Source organism: Cheilinus undulatus, linkage group 14 (assembly GCF_018320785.1).
Source record: "Cheilinus undulatus linkage group 14, ASM1832078v1, whole genome shotgun sequence".
NCBI classification, from domain to species: Eukaryota; Metazoa; Chordata; class Actinopteri; order Labriformes; family Labridae; genus Cheilinus; species Cheilinus undulatus.
The window spans coordinates 30195702-30211500 of record NC_054878.1 but is presented as its reverse complement, the minus strand read 5'-3'; the positions used below and the strand labels follow the sequence as shown (position 1 = coordinate 30211500).

The 15799-nt window shown below is 38.9% G+C and overlaps 1 protein-coding gene across 7 annotated transcripts in view; it reads right to left on the bottom strand.

The window, feature by feature from the left end:
* fndc1 (fibronectin type III domain containing 1) overlaps nt 1-15799 on the bottom strand; it is a 64403-nt gene that overhangs the window by 32082 nt on the left and 16522 nt on the right. For 4 of the 7 annotated variants that reach the window (XM_041804547.1, XM_041804551.1, XM_041804549.1 and 1 more), the window contains 6 exons: nt 15114-15308; nt 10819-10887; nt 3593-3838; nt 3312-3410; nt 744-861; nt 435-622 (listed from right to left, as the gene is read on the bottom strand). In XM_041804547.1, the coding sequence (XP_041660481.1) occupies nt 435-622; nt 744-861; nt 3312-3410; nt 3593-3838; nt 10819-10887; nt 15114-15308 (915 nt within the window). Of the gene's footprint in view, nt 1-434; nt 623-743; nt 862-3311; nt 3411-3592; nt 3839-10818; nt 10888-15113; nt 15309-15799 lie in introns of those variants that run through there. The other 3 variants (XM_041804548.1, XM_041804550.1, XM_041804554.1) reach the window with 2 other exon arrangements.

The window sequence follows — 15799 nt, the reverse complement described above, 5'->3', positions numbered from 1 at the left end:
CAACTGAGGAAAGCAGCAGTGTTGCCATACTTTGTCAGGAACCTGTCCTTGAGATCATGTATGAAAGTGCAGATGGAAATGTTAGCTGTGAGCCAGGCAGTAAATGTTGACATTCCACTGAACTGCAGCTCAGGAGCTCCTATGACATTGTGTAAAAGCTGATATCATGGCAGAGCTGCAGCCAAAACTTGAATCAAATATCAATTGGGAGTAATAGGCAGTGAATAATATGAAGTGCGGTATGAGGAAATATGCTGTAAATAGCTAACAGGCAAGGTTATGCAACACTTGCATCATTTTTGTCAAGAAGAATTTGCCTTTCTAGAGTTATTGGTTTGAAAATGAATCACCTTTCATCACTTCTCCTTGAAGTGCATGGCTTCATACACATTCATTTCCTAAAAACAATATCAGCAGGCAGTGAGTGTTCATACCTGACTCTGGGGTCCTCTGAAAAACTGAGACACTCCATTTGCCCTGATTTTCTCCTTGAGAGATTCTCACAGAAAACTCATACATGCCATCAGCAGACAGGGTGTCAATCATCATTCTTCTCTGGGTGCTGTCCTTGTACTCCCAGCGTGCTGACTCACCCTTTTCCCTGTACCTAACTGTGTAGGATCTGCATGAAGAGAAAATAAGGATGACTTATTTCAGTCATGAGGGATTGTGTTTCCCCGTCAGTGTCATCAGTCTCTATTCAAATTTATTTCACTTAATGGATGCGTTTTCATAGATCCAACCTTGATATCCCAGGTTCCACCTTTCCCATCTCAACAGCAGGGTCAACCCAGGAGATGAGGACTGACTGAGGGGACATAACTCTGACGCTGATGTCCTTAGCCTCATACTCTGGTGGCTCTGGATAAACACACAAAGAAATAAGATGTGTCCCAATTCAGTGGTAGCATCCTTCTAAAGGGCATGTCACAGTCTGTGAACATCACGTCACATCATCACATTTGCTGCCAAAAGGATGCTGGGATACCTTGCAATTCAAAAAGTTGAATGTGCCACTTTTTAACAGCTGTTTTCACACATTATGTCATAATAAACCTTACACAGAAAATTTGGATATTCTGTTTAATAAATAAAAACTCTGGAGTGCTTCAAAAAATGACTCCTAAATGCAAGACGAGTGATCAGCAAAGCTGGGCAGTGCATCCAGGCCTGCCCACGAAAATGGCTGGGCCCCTGAACAGCCTAGTAAACGAGCCCTCCCCTGATGTGATTTATTTATATCAATGTATTTGTGGTGGATCTGGAGTGATGGTACTAGCCTCCTAGCTTGCAATCATAACCATTTGGGGCTGAAAAATATATCAAGTATTATTGGGCTAAAAAGTTACCTAAAAGTTTCCTCAGTTTCTTCTTTCTTTCTGCAGGCCGTGCCATGGCTATGAAGTCCGACATTACTAGCCAAATGGTTTAGTTTATTCTGGCTGGTTAATTTGTTAGTATATCCAAAAATATGGCTCAATCCTTTTAAAAAGGGGTGTTTACTAGGGTGGTCAACATTAATGTATTAATCATGTTATGATTTAGGTTCAAATTTACCATATTATTGTTTATTTTGATAGCATTAATTGCAAGCTTTTTTGTCCCAGTGATTTTTGTTACAGTGATGCAAAATAAGACCACTATGACACCTTTAGGTGTCATTTATCTTTAAAAAAAAAAAAAACTCACAAAGAGCTCAGTCAATGAGTCAAAAGTTTTCTGTACCTTGTGATATCAACCACTTAACTTCTTACTCTTCCCTTATTTCTCTTCAATCCATAACAAGTTCCTTTTTCTGTGGTTTAGAGAATGTAATAATCTTAAATCTAACCTAGTTTCTTATTTTCTTTCAAGACTAAAGCATTCCTAAAACTAAACAGGAAGTCAGTGACCCCTAGTTAAAGTAGTTAAAGTATTAAAATCCAAAATGGGGCAACAGCTTTACACCATGTTCTAACAGCATGCAAGCATCAGACATCATGTCACGCCTCACAGCACTGAACTCTAGCTATCCATACTGCATTTGTTAAAAAAGTAATTATCTGCCTTGTAAATTTCAGGCACCCCTTGTAAACAGTATGACATCTGGCACTTTTATTTGAATGTGGACAGACAAAAGTGTGCCACTTTGTGCTGACAAGCCTTTAGCAACTTTGAGTAAAATAGTTTTGTCTCCATGTTGACACAAGGCAGAGCATATTTCAAATACAGACATGGGTACTATTAATGCACACCTCACAACTTTGTAAGGCGAGCAAACAATCTCTCTTGAAAGAGAGAAGTGAAAGAAAATCAATGAAGTATTCTTGTCAGACACTCCCGATGCCTTGTCAACCTCTTTCCTTGTTACTCGCCCATCTCAATGCGAGCGATAGAGAGGAAAATAAGAAGGCGAAGAACAGTATGCTGCATCACACTGCATAATACCAGGAACTACAATAGGACTCAATGTAGTAAAGGCAAATTTGTTGATGACCCTGCTTGCATCACATGTAGTAGGACATGGTGTTAAATTAAAAACAGTGAAATTTGATTCAAAAAGAGATGCAAAAGGAGATCAATTCAATTCAAACAGAAATTCTGAGATTAATCACTGTTAAATATGTAATCTTTTGACAGTGTTAGTGTTTAAATTTTGAAACGGGTGATATTTTGACAAAAAACACATTAAAAGCGTGTAGTTATTGCATTGATAAGAATGGAGAGAATTTATGTTAAAAATAAAGTATGGTTGACAAAGCCTAACTTCGCAATGGACAAAGTTTTTGCTGGCCTCCCCGAGTCCCAGGCAGATGGTACAAGACAGCTGCCCCCCCCCACCCTTGGGTAGCCTTGCATGCAACTTGAAAGAATTGGTTGCTTTCAATGGGCCCTACGCCCTTAACTTTATGTCCCTGGTCTCAGATAATTTCAAGTTTCAAGACATGCAGTGATTCTTGGGATATGCTGGGCCAGAAAGGATGCAATGGTTAGATCCTCTATGGGCTCAGAAAAGTAGAATGCTTTTGTTTGCTGCATTCAAGAGTTGCTCAAAATGAGACAAACTTTAACGTGTTGAGATGTATTCAGTCATAAAATGCTACCTTTGAAGGATGCAGTCTGAATTGGGACACAACTGTAGAGACAAAAATATCTTGCAACAGCCTCTAAGATTATTGAGCATGAATAAAGTTTAGCTGTGCTTTTCTTTATTTGATGAATATCACCTATTTAAAGGGTCATTGATTAGCCTGAAATAGACATTTGTAATGCAAAGATTTGTACAGTAATGCTGTGAATGATTGCAGATATTCTCTATAACTTGCCATTACCTGGTGTGGTTATTTTGGATGCGACTGCTCTGTTGATGGGTGCGCTCTGGCCCAGGGCTCTCTGTGCCTGTAGTGACACCACATGAACGGACTCAGATGCTATGAATAGAAAGGGATACCAGGAACGGCCAGGGTTTACACTTACATTTTGAAAAGGAAAGGAAAATCACAAAACAGGGTCATGTAGGACTGCCAGTACTTTAAGTATTAGGATTTAGAAACTTTTCAGTGTTTTTTCCTTTGTATTGGTAAATTACAGAGTAAAATGTGTGTCCTCTTACTTAGTTTCTGTGTGTTTCGGTTTCTTTGGTCAGACTGAGGCTTGGTGTGGTGAGTGCGTCTTCTTTCCAGCGGAGGAGCTCCTGCCAAAGCTCTCTCAGGTTGCCTGGGACCTGAAGAGGACTGTGGAGCCCTCCTGTGAGCCCTTGTATTTGACATGCCCAAAGGGTGAGCTGTTCGATCCACTCTGGTGGCCCGCTGTACAGAAGGTTGACTTCTGGATGCAATTTGTGGAGACCTGGGTGGACCTGTTGATGGAAGGGAAGCTCAGTGAGAGTGAGTGGCGTCCATATGATCTTTAAGACACCACATTTCATTCATAATCTGTGCTTGATTTCCCTTCTGGGCCTCGCTGAAAGCATCCTCCATGGAGAACAATGACTTTAATTGCTTCACTCAGACACATCTGCTCATTGATAAACACACAATTAGATGTCATTTTCATCCAACTATGAAAGGAAACATGCCCTATTGTCACAAAATGCAGATGCTGTGTAACTGCACCACGTCCCTGTCTTCAGTTCCAACGTCTGCTGTCCTGTTTCCTGTTATTACCCCACCCTAGAGGTGACTCCTCTGTGGACTCAGACGTTGCTTCAGTCAACAAGACAATCAATCTCATCTGGCTGCATCATTGAGTGACAGCGATACTGTTAAAAAAAATATCCCCCTTCTCTTTTATTTTCTCTTTTCCTTTCCTCCCTGATCCCTCCTTTATTCATTTCTCATAATCACTGTCAGATGAAAGAATCTGCTCTGTTTCCCGTCAGCGTAGCAACATGCATAGCTGTTTGTGTACCGACAAGATGTAATAAAGTGGACTTGACAAAAATCAAAGATGCTGGAGACAAAAATTACGATCATGAGGGCTTTCCCTTTTGATGATCATGTTGAAAAGCATCTTTTAAATGAAGCCATCAAATCTGAAATGTCCAGCTTTGAAAGAGGAGGAGGAAGGAGGATAAGGAGAGTTTTAGTGCCTCACCATGACACCTAATGTGGCAAATTGATGCAAAGGAGTCAAAACCCACATTGGAAGTGATCCAAAGGAGAAAAAAAAAAGGGGGGTTTGCGTCAGAGACTTGGAACCCTCCATTCTTGTCTTTAAATTTCGATACTCTCCTCTCTCCTGCCAGCACAGCTGAGTAGATTTCTCAACTTTGGAACTAGAGAATTGACTGTTGGAAGTGTAACAACCCTCTCTTTCTTACATTTTTTTCTTTCAGCTTTTCCTGTTTTTACATCCTCCTCTCCAAGTTTAATCTGCACCTGTACACATTTCATGGATAATCATTGTTGTTTGTCCTGCCAGCGTTACAGCATACGGTCTGCATGCATGCATGTGTGTTCAAAATGTGCTAGAAAAGATTAGATCCTGCCTGTTTCCAATGAGGGTGTCCCAATTCTCTAGTGTTCTTAATGGAACCCTCCCAAAGACCTTGCTTATTACAGAAAATCCTTAAAGTGTTGTAATCTTTCAAACAGACAACCAATGAAAAAATAAATTGGTCGTTTCAGGAAGCCAAAAAGATTAATGCTGAACAATGGAGAAGAAATATCCTTTTCTAAAGAAAGTGAAAGTTGCGTTTTTTTTAAATCATAATTACAAGTTCATACATGGATCAAAGTATAAGCTGAATTGAAGCTGTGGCTGACGTCACCTTCGGTTCAACCTGTGCAAGACTGAGTTTATCAACAAGTCACTGTGCAACCACAGATCAATATCTAGCTTTGATCATATAATCTCATGCTCACTAAGTCTGCACGAAATCTGGGTGTCATGATTGATGACCAGCTAACCTCCAACGTTCATGCAGCCTTGACTGCTCAATCTTGCTGATTCACCCTCTGTAACATCAGGAGGATCAGACCTTACCTGATAGATCATGCAACACAGCTCCAGGTAAAGGGTCTTGTAATAATGCACACTGACTACTGCAACTCATTACAGGCAGGCCTCCCTGCATGCACATTTAAATCTCTGCAGTTGATCCAGAACGCAGCAGCCATTTGGCCTTTAACCAACCCAAGACAGCACATGTCACTCCACTGTTCATCTCTCTGCACTGACTTGGTTACTAGCCTGACTCTTCTCCTCTGTTCCTTGATGGTGGAGTGAATTACCCAACTCCATTTGAGCAACAGAGTCCTTTTTTCTACTTCTAAGAGAAAGTTAAAGACCAAACTCTTTAGAGCACATTGTGCACTTGGCTAGACTCTTCTCCACCGTTGTCTCAAGTGGTAGAGGAGTCTCCCATTACTGTTGGCTCACACTGTCTGGTTCTTCTTCTGGAGTTTTTTCACCTGGCTCTTTGTGAGTGACCCAGCACTTGGCACCTGGGTCATTAATTTGTTTGTGAAGACAGTCTGATTGATGGGGATGATGTGAGGTCTCACTTTAACGATTGGTTGTTTCACTGCAGATTAATAACATTTCAAAATTAAAAAAAAAAAAAAAAAAAGCTTCTATGCAGTGTTATAGAAGTATAACACTGCATAGTGGCACCTGTGTCCAAATGGACTTGAAGAACTTTGTGGCACTTACTGATGTTGTTTCCTCCTGTCTAGTTCTTTGTTTGTGTTGTATTTACTTTCAGATGTTCGGTGTTTGGACAAAGCATCTGCTAAATGACATTGTAATGCTTCATCACATTTTGCATACTGTTATGACACTGTTGAGAATTATCCACAGTAAGCAGAAGGGATTTTCAGTCGTTAGCCTGCTGATAGATAATTAGATACGCACTGTCATAAACTCTGAAACCTTTTAAAAAATGCTTTTCACTGATTGGCCAAATAAAGTTAAAACATCATATCTTGACATTACCAAAACAATATTTTGGTAAGTTTTGACGATAAACTCTATTAGTTTAGATAAACCTTAAGTCTCCTTGTGCAACCAAACAATGGCACAACTTAAAGGGGACATATTTCACCCTTTTAAGACAAGTTAATATTGGTTTCAGGGGTCCTCAAAACATGCTTGTGAAGTTTGTTGCTGAAAAACACTCTGGTATTGGATTTTGTTCATGTCTTAAAAAACCCCCTCTGTGTTAGCCCTACTCAGAACGACCTGTTTCTGTGTCCGTGGCTTGAAATGCCAATGGGCTGTCTGACTCCGCCCCTGACCACACCCCTCTCAGGAATTGGATGTGGCTTAATGGATGTGGCTCCTCAGCTGGCAGCTGAGAGGATGAGGAGAGGAGGGAAGAACTTTCTTCCAAGCAGGGAGGGCCAACTGAACCTGGGGGTGGAGCTAACTCCCGACATGACATAATAAGGGGAAAATCTGAGAACGGCTTATTTTAGCACACATTTTCTCAAAGGTGGTGAAAGATGGGGGGATGGAATAGATTTTTCTAGTATTTGAGAGGATTGTGGACAGGCCAGGGGCACATATTTTTGTTAGAAAAGCCTGAAAAACAGATTTTTGCATGATATGTCCCCTTTAAGTTACAACGTATCTAGTTTCAACGTAGGGTTTGCTGTGGACTTTACACTGTAACTTTACTCAGAGCAGGTGCGACAGACTGCTGGCCAGTCATAACTATAGACAAAACACATCAAGAGTGCAGCAGAGTGTTTGGGTGGTTTCAGTAAAATTGTGTAACCAGCTAACATGGAGAAAAAAAATAATCAGTTGTTTTAAATTGTTTTAATACTGTATACTGCTTTAGTAACTGTTGCATCAAAGCAGTATCACACTCCAGGTTGTGATGTTGTGCTGGACATCACTGCTATGATTTGGTTGCAGACATGAGTCCATAGTCTGAATGCTGAAGATCATCACAGAAAAAAACACTCCCTCTTGGATGATATAACTTAATTACTCAAGCAGTTTTAACTTGAAAGGATCCAAAAAATAAATAAAGTGAGCATAAGGATTGAATCTAGAACAAAACCACCCAAGCTGATGCTTGTTTCATTTGATTAAAACAGAATACATATTGTACATTGTCAGTTAGCATACTTTTTAATGTTTGCTTAACAGATTCTTCATATTGCTGTTTTTTTCACTTACTATAAAATGCCTCTAAAACAGGTTTTGCAGTAAATAGAAACGAACAAACACATTTGTTAGTGACTGGTAGAGGTCACAGAATCTCAGCACAGTTTGTTAAATACATTAAAAAGCATAATAATGTGAAAGTCTGAACTGGACAACTACCTGACAATGAAATATTATTAGGGATTGTGGTGAAGTATCTGCAGTGTTTTTCCCTTTCTGTAATATGTTACACTTTCTGCTTCATAACAAGTGAACCTGTTTGTTTCTCTCTCCTTGTATTAGTTAATTTAAAACAAAAAACATTTGGTTTTAATCAGACTTCTCCTGTTCTTGATTTTCTTCCTTCTCTTTTCTTTTCTCTCTCTGGAAAACCGTCACAGTGCATAGTTTGGCCCAGGTCACCACGCCACGGACCACTAAACCATTGACTCCACAATACTCTCACTGCCAAATCCCTTCAGTTTTTTCCTGGAAGCACGACGGTCTGAGGTGCTATGAAGCCTACCACCAGACAGACAGACATACCAGCAGAGACCCACCTCAGTGTCAGCAGGCTGAAGAGCAGGGCTGTAGCTTACTTAATGCCTCATCAAAAGCTAGTTAAAGAAAACAAGGCTTTTATCTATATTCTTTGACATTTCAACATGAGAAAATCTAAATATTCAAAGATAAACTAGTCAGCCTGGGTCTGCCAGTGCAGTTAAGCCACAGCTATTACTAACAGTTCTTACAGGCAGAGCTTTATTTTGAGCAAAAACAATCCTTCAGCAGCCTTAACACGAAAAAAGGAAATACACTGACTAAACAGCAGAAAATAAAACACAAATACACAAAAGCCAATGTCTCTGCCTTAATTCGTGTGTTAGCTAACCATGTTATCATACTGCAGTAGCAACGAACCTTTTAGTACTGCTAATGTTACAAACAACATAAAAAGCTAAAGTTAAGTGCATAACAAATATGCCAACTTCTATCCCTACCTTATCAATTTGATTTATGTAGGCTAACAAGTAGCACTGAATTAGCTGATCACTAGCCTGTTTTTTTCAACAAGGTGACTTAGCAAAAATTGGAAATTAAGCTGGAAGAAAGCTAGCTTAATAGTTGCTAAAGCTTTGCACAACTAACTGGCAAATTTATTGTGCACTCTTATACATTATTTCCTCCTGGATGTGGGATAAAAACAGTTTAACTTCAATTATAACCCTAGCTAGCATACTGACAAATACATAAGGGGAAAAAGAAAAACTCTGGTAGAAAAGTAAACATTATTGACACAAAATGTCTAATGCTCATCTTTCAGTCATGTATTGATGTGAAAAGCAGTCAGCTTGTACAGTAATATATTAGTTTTATAAGCTGGGTGAATCATCTAGCCTTACAAAGTTAGCTGTAAGTTTGCTTCAGAGTCATCTGACTTGCTAGCTTCAATGGTAAATTTACAATTGGAAGTTAATGATGTAAGTATATTTTCTAAGTTGTTCTGGTTTTCCTTTTATCACCTCAAAGTTTCGTCAACAGGCAAAATATGAATAATGCTGGCGTATGTATCAGCCTTTTCATAGCTTTTAGTCACATGGGTACGCTAAGGCAATGAGGGTAAAAAGAGCTTAGAACAGGGGCACCTACGGCTGAAAATTATGTAGCACTGTGGCACCAGGTAATTTGGTTTCAATCTCCTCCACACGACACATTTACATTAGTTATTGATCTAAACTGTAATTTGTTTTTGAATTCATTAGCTCACAATTAGCTATGAGCTCTTCAAATGACATAGGGGATTGGCTAACAGAGCTAGTAGCTCTTGCTGTTTTTGTTGCTTTGAACTTGTATGCCAGCTGAGGTCTAAGAACAACACCCTATGTGCAGGGAAAAACTGACCGTAAAGTTGACATTGTATTGTAGCTTGCTAGGTAATGTTAGCTTTTGTAATACTAACATAAGGGGACATTTTCTACAACTTGAAGCAACTGCTTTGCAAGCTAATGTAGCAATGTCTTCCTCAGCCTTTTCCTTTTTACTGGACCTAAAGCAAGCCTCGCTTTGCCAGTACACAGTGGTTCTCTGGCTCTATTTCTGTGGTTAAATTCAACAAATACAACTAAGCTTGTGTTCTGAGCAGCCCCGCCTAACTCAAATACAAGTAGGACTCCAAAACTGCGTGGCAGTTCTGCGATTAGCATTATTGCCTCACAGCAAGAAAAAACACAGTTCATTTGCTGGGCCTTTTGAATCTTAAAACCTACAAGTTCCCTGCCATGGCACAAAACATGCCAACTGTAGTGGTTAAGTCTGACTAAAGAGTCTTGTTGAAGCAGGATGAACAAAAGTTTATGCACTTTTTCAACATCCAGGCTAGACAGAGTTTTTATAGAATATGCTCATATGTCAAAGTGCCCATGACTCTGCAGAGAAATAAACAATGAAAATGTAATTTATTAAGTCCTGTCTGAAGCTTATGTAAGCATTCTTAGAGTGTGCGACTTCTTGCTTTGGATTGAAAACACATGAGAAGTCAATCTAATTCCCAAATAAAAAGACATTCATTGTGAATGTTTTTTTTTTCCTCTTTTGTCCCATGAATAATTCTGTCAAAAACAGTTAAAATCATTGCAACTTCATATCAAAAGCCTTTCCCCAACAGACAGGTCAGTATCCAAAGGTGTCATATTAATATTTAATTAGAAAATTGGTTTTCATGTAATATTAAATCAACTGACCATCACTTATGTGACTATGCAGTCAGAAATAGACACAAAGAGTACACTTTTATCATTCACTCCACGGCCGTTCAATAAATCAGGTTTAAGCCTGTTAGCCTGCAACTCATTTCCTTTCATTTAACAGTCTGTTGAAAACAAGATATGTGGTATACACCATTTAAAGTGATAAAAATGCCTTTAATTTTGGCTCTTCTCTCTGAAGAACAAAATACTTAGCTTAATACATGGGAATGCATCAATCAAAAATTCAAGGGATTGGGTTTCCAGTTAATCTTACTGAAAGAGGAAAGTAAGGGAATGCATGTCCCCTAAGGATAAAGCCTCAAAATCATCCTAACAATGGATCCAGTGGTTCCTTTCATATCCATGCTGACAGCAGATTATTAAAGTTATCCCCTTTCAATGGATTTAACCAGATAGTGTTACTAATGTGTCTGTAAATGGAGACACACCACTCTCATGTGCTGCTGGTAATGATGTTCGAGATCAGGTTTACCTGCTGCTGAGGTGTTGACAGGTCCACCGCCCAACACAGCAAAGCCATCCAGGTTAATCCATTCGGGGTCTAAAAAATAAAAAAAAGAGAATACTTGCTTTATAATGTTGAAAACAAAATTTAGGAAGAAGGCATCTTCAAAGTATGTATATAGCATGGACGTAGGCTCAGTGAAGTCGCCCATTGGTTCCAGAGGTGCAGCTTTAAATCCAAAGGATAGTGGGGATCATAATAGAAAATTATCAGTCTGCAAACATGCTTAGTTGCAGAGCTGAGTGGGACCTCTAGCTTTACACTCATCTGTCTGTGAGGTCAGCCATGTCCTCAATTATGCATACCTCTTAGCCTTGACATATAACACAAATAACAGTGTCAACTAATAAAGAATTACTACAATTGTTTTTGATTCAGGTGGTAAACAAATTCACCTCTGCTGAAAAAATGAGCATTTTAATAAGTGTTATATCATGGTCCTGGTAGGTGGCAGGTGTTGATTAACTTTTTTTTTTTTTTACATTTGGACAACTATGGAACTTCTCAATCTCTAACACTGCTCAAAAAGAATGCACCACAGTTGTTAGATGAGAGGAGTAGTCATATTCTCCAAGGACACAAAAGAGCAAATCAAACACAACAGTGAGCTATTTCATAGTTTAATTTATTGGTGAACACGACTACTTTAATAACTGGGATGCTGCTGACAAGCAAGTGGAAAAAAATGAAGAGAGACAAGCGGCACAAAGAGTTAACACTGGAAAACTAAGATAAACTAGAAGACAAGAAGGATGAAATCAACACAAAGAAATCAATAAAAGTGGCAGTTAAAACACTGACAGGTTTCCTTGCACAAAAAAATGATGGATTCAGTATTCTCTGGACATTACATAATGGCACTCATAACACATAAGAAGTAGCCCCCACTCAGGTTAATATTAGAATGAAGTGGTTAAACTGAGCCCGCTAAAAAGCAATGGTCATTGATAAAAAGGTGAGTAAACCCTGTGTTTGATTTGAAAGGGTTAAGTGTATTGATGTGTGTTAAGTCAAACAGCCCTGTGTAACTGCTCTTCTGAGCTTGGCTTTGCACAGTGACGGAACTTCAGGCTACAGCTGATGAGAACAGCTGAGCTGAAGGGTTCAAACAGCTGAGCGGATTAGTTTACTTTGCTTTGCTTCGTACTTATGGCCCATCCTATTTACTGGTGTACTGAACAACATTCCCTTAGAATGTTATAGGATTTGAATGACTATTCCAGTTATTAGTCAAGCCCTCCGACGTTGACAGGGAAACAGAGTTGCTGCTTTTTTTTTTAAATTTTCCATTTTGATTGTAAATTGCATAAAACTGTAAGTTAGAGTTTTATTAATATTTTTTTCTGGCATGTGACCATGGTATAAGCAGAATAAAGTCATTGGAGGTGTCAAAATTATCAGGGAAAAATGGACTTTGTGGAGGTCAATGTGCAGTGGAGAACAGTTGCCTCTGTGAAGTCCATTAATCCCTGATAACTGGACACCTTGAAGGGCATTATTTACATATTCTTAGGTGGATAATTTTAAATCCAGTTAAGTGAAAATCAAAACTGTCTTTAGTTGAATAGTAAACAGATAAGAAAACACTCAGGAAACAGTCAAAATTTAGTACTAATTACTCACAATGGGATCACAGTGGCAGTGGATAAACGATGCAAAGTTGGTTTGCAAAATGAAGCTCACGTTAGCAGTGCTAGAACCATGGACACTCGATCCTCTTTGCAGGTAAATGTCCACATTCCTGAGCTGAATGCCATTACTCAGTGCTTCAGTTATATTCCAGTAAAATCCAGTGTTAATTTTGGCAGCTGTTTTTCAATTTAGTCTCAATTTTAGTCTTTAGATAAAAATACTGTTGTAGTCACATTTTAGTCCTGTTCACCTTTCATAGTTTTAGTGTATTTTTCTTTGGTGAAAACTCCAAAACATTACAAATACTTGTAATAATCGAAGATAAACTGATGGAAATACTAACTTACATTGGAAAATGAACTTTTGGGATGAGGATAACAGATTTTTATTGATATTGGCACTCTTATCAAAACTCCTTAACTCAATGAGCCCAGAGCTATTTTTAACCAATGTGTCTCGCCTGGACTTTTTGTCTTAAATAATGCCCATTCAAGCTCTAAGCATCGTTTTTTCAGGACAATGTGGGCTTTAAGAATATGTGTGCTGCAGTGATATCACTGGAATGTTAAATTTGTGGGACGATAAAGACAGGAAAAGAGAAAAATGAATCACAAATCAAAACCCAAACATTTGTATGTATTAAACACAGTACACATTAACGACTAAGGTATTATGGGCACAAAATTCTTCTCCAATCTCTCTGAGACCAAAAAGTTGAAAAATAATCATTCTGTGACAAAAACTCTTCAAAATATTCCCATTTTACGGAAAAAAATTCCTTGCATTTTTGGGTATTTGAGTTATTATTTAGAGCAGTTCCTGTCTGTAAAGACAAAGAGAGGCAAATGAAAGAAGGATTGAAAAATGGATTATAAATGGATAAAAAGACGTGTAATATCAGAGTTACTGGTGGGGATTTAATCTTTAAAGACATCAGAAAGTCGTTCCAGGCTGGCTAGAAAACATTCTGTAAGAGTGTCAGTGGAACAGCACAACAGGGCTTTCACAGAAAAAAAACAAGCAGGTCCCTATGATTTATGGTTCAAAAGTTGCCTAACTTTGAATAGCACGTCTTTCCTTGTCATATACATCAATGCCGTCCTCAGAGGATAATGATCAAACTTTTTATCAAAAGTATTAGTGATATCATTTTGATTTTTTTGTGTATTTAGGATGGAAAAATGAGGCAACAATATGTTTTAACTGAACTCATGCCTTCTATTTCCTAATACTAGTTAAGCAAACATTTTTCTCCTTATAAGGATTGCATTTATTCACATTTCTCACCAAAAAACTGAAAGTCAGTTTTCTCAGTGAGACATTTGAACACATCATGATAAGGTCTTAACTTCATCGCCCGTTAATGGTCAAAAGTCTCAGCCGTCTTTAAACACACCATAATGTGACCTATGTGCGTCTGTCCAGCTTGAACATTTTAATCTATTTTTAGTCTCTGTAATTTACTTCTTGTCAGAGTTTTTATCATCAGTATTCTACTCTCTGTCTCAGTTACTTTTACAACAGCTTGAGAGACACAGTACACTTATGTTGTTGTAGTATAGTGTTATTTATAATGAGTGATGCTTTTTTACTGCTGAGATCACAACACATTCACTGTATATATTTTTAAGGAGACAAGACTGAGATGTGGATTTTCCTTCAAAGAGTTACAGCAAACTGCACCGGAACTGTGACCACAGAGACACCACAGCTCATACTGGGCAGCACACACATAAGAGCACACTCCTGAATGAACACAAACACCAAAAAGAAGCATGTTTCAACACACTGACACACCACACAACACAATGCATGACCTCAACACTTGGCACCACCCTAATCTCCACCACAATCACTACCAAACACACATGTTGAATGCACGCACATACAACAAGTGACCACAACACAGGGGGATTGGTTTATAGAAGCTGGGGCTGGGTTTGGATGTGGAAAAGGAGGGTTTGGCTGCAGACTGTGAGCTGCTTGAGGAAGCCAAGGACAGAGGAAAATGGAATAATGACAAAAGCAGGCTAGACTGTGTCAACACTGCAAACTCTGATGTGTATAGAAACATAAAGACTTGCCTAAAGTTTAACAAGATTATGAATAACCAAGGAAGCTGTAAAGGCATTAATAGAATGTCTTCTTTTAGAGACTAAAAACGCCACCGTCTGCTGAGCTGGGATGAACATCACCAGCCATGCACACCAGCATTTCCTCCAATGCTTTTTCCTTTCCCTCTTTCTTTCTTTCTTTCTTTCTGGCACAACTTTATCACACCCCATCCAATGATGAACTAATCGACGACGGCGAGAAAACAATTATACACGCACCTCACCTCTTGGCGTCCCTGCTCTGTACACAGCTTTGCACATCCCCTCCTCGCTCTTGGCTCCTGTCTTGAGAAAGTGCAGAACTCCAAGATCTGAAAGCTCACGCCATCTTTGAAGCCAAATGTCTTTCTCTTGCTCCCCATTGGTCCATTTATCTTCCTCTGAATTACTTATTTGTCTAGTAATGCTACCAACACTTTTTGAGTCCCTAAGCAAACTCACTCTACTTTCACAGACTCGAATCAACCTGATCATTTCTCAACTTCTTCACTTAGCTTTCTGTCTTCACTGTCTTACCTACATCCTCCAGAAGATGAGAGCGACTATCCCTTCCCACTTTAGTGAGGCGGTGAGACCTTGAGGGTTTGCTGGAGCTTATCATGAAGCGGTCCACAGGTCTTCCATCCAGATGGATTGAAGGCTCCCAGCTCTCCTTGAGGCCCTTCTCCACAGACGTCTGTTTCCCATTGTGTTGCCGCAAGGGCTTTTCTGCTGCAAAACAAATTAAATCAAGATCAATCTTGTCTGCTCAAAGTTATTTTTACAGTCTTTATCAATAATCTTAAAGACCCCTAAACATTGCTGCAATATGTTAGCCTACTGTTCAGACTTTGTAAGCAAGTATAACTCTGCTAACACAGCATTTTTATTTATTATACTTGGCAATAAGAGAACCTCTTTTTAGATGAAGAATAAACTGAACTAGAAGGCAAGCCTGAGAAACACAAGCTAGTTTGATGGTTGCGTAAATAAATGAGTCTTTGCTTGGATGCTAAATACAGGGAAGAACAAGCAACCTTAAGACCCATTATTGGCTAGATTTACTCAAAACAAAACAAGAAAATAGTAACATCGCTGTTTTGGATAGCAGCTTCATCTTTGCTCTTCTTTATTGTGCATGTAATCGAGGTGTGAAAGCACTTTTATGCAAGAAGCCAACATCACACCCAGCTAATAAAGCACTGGAGTAGACTTAAAGACAA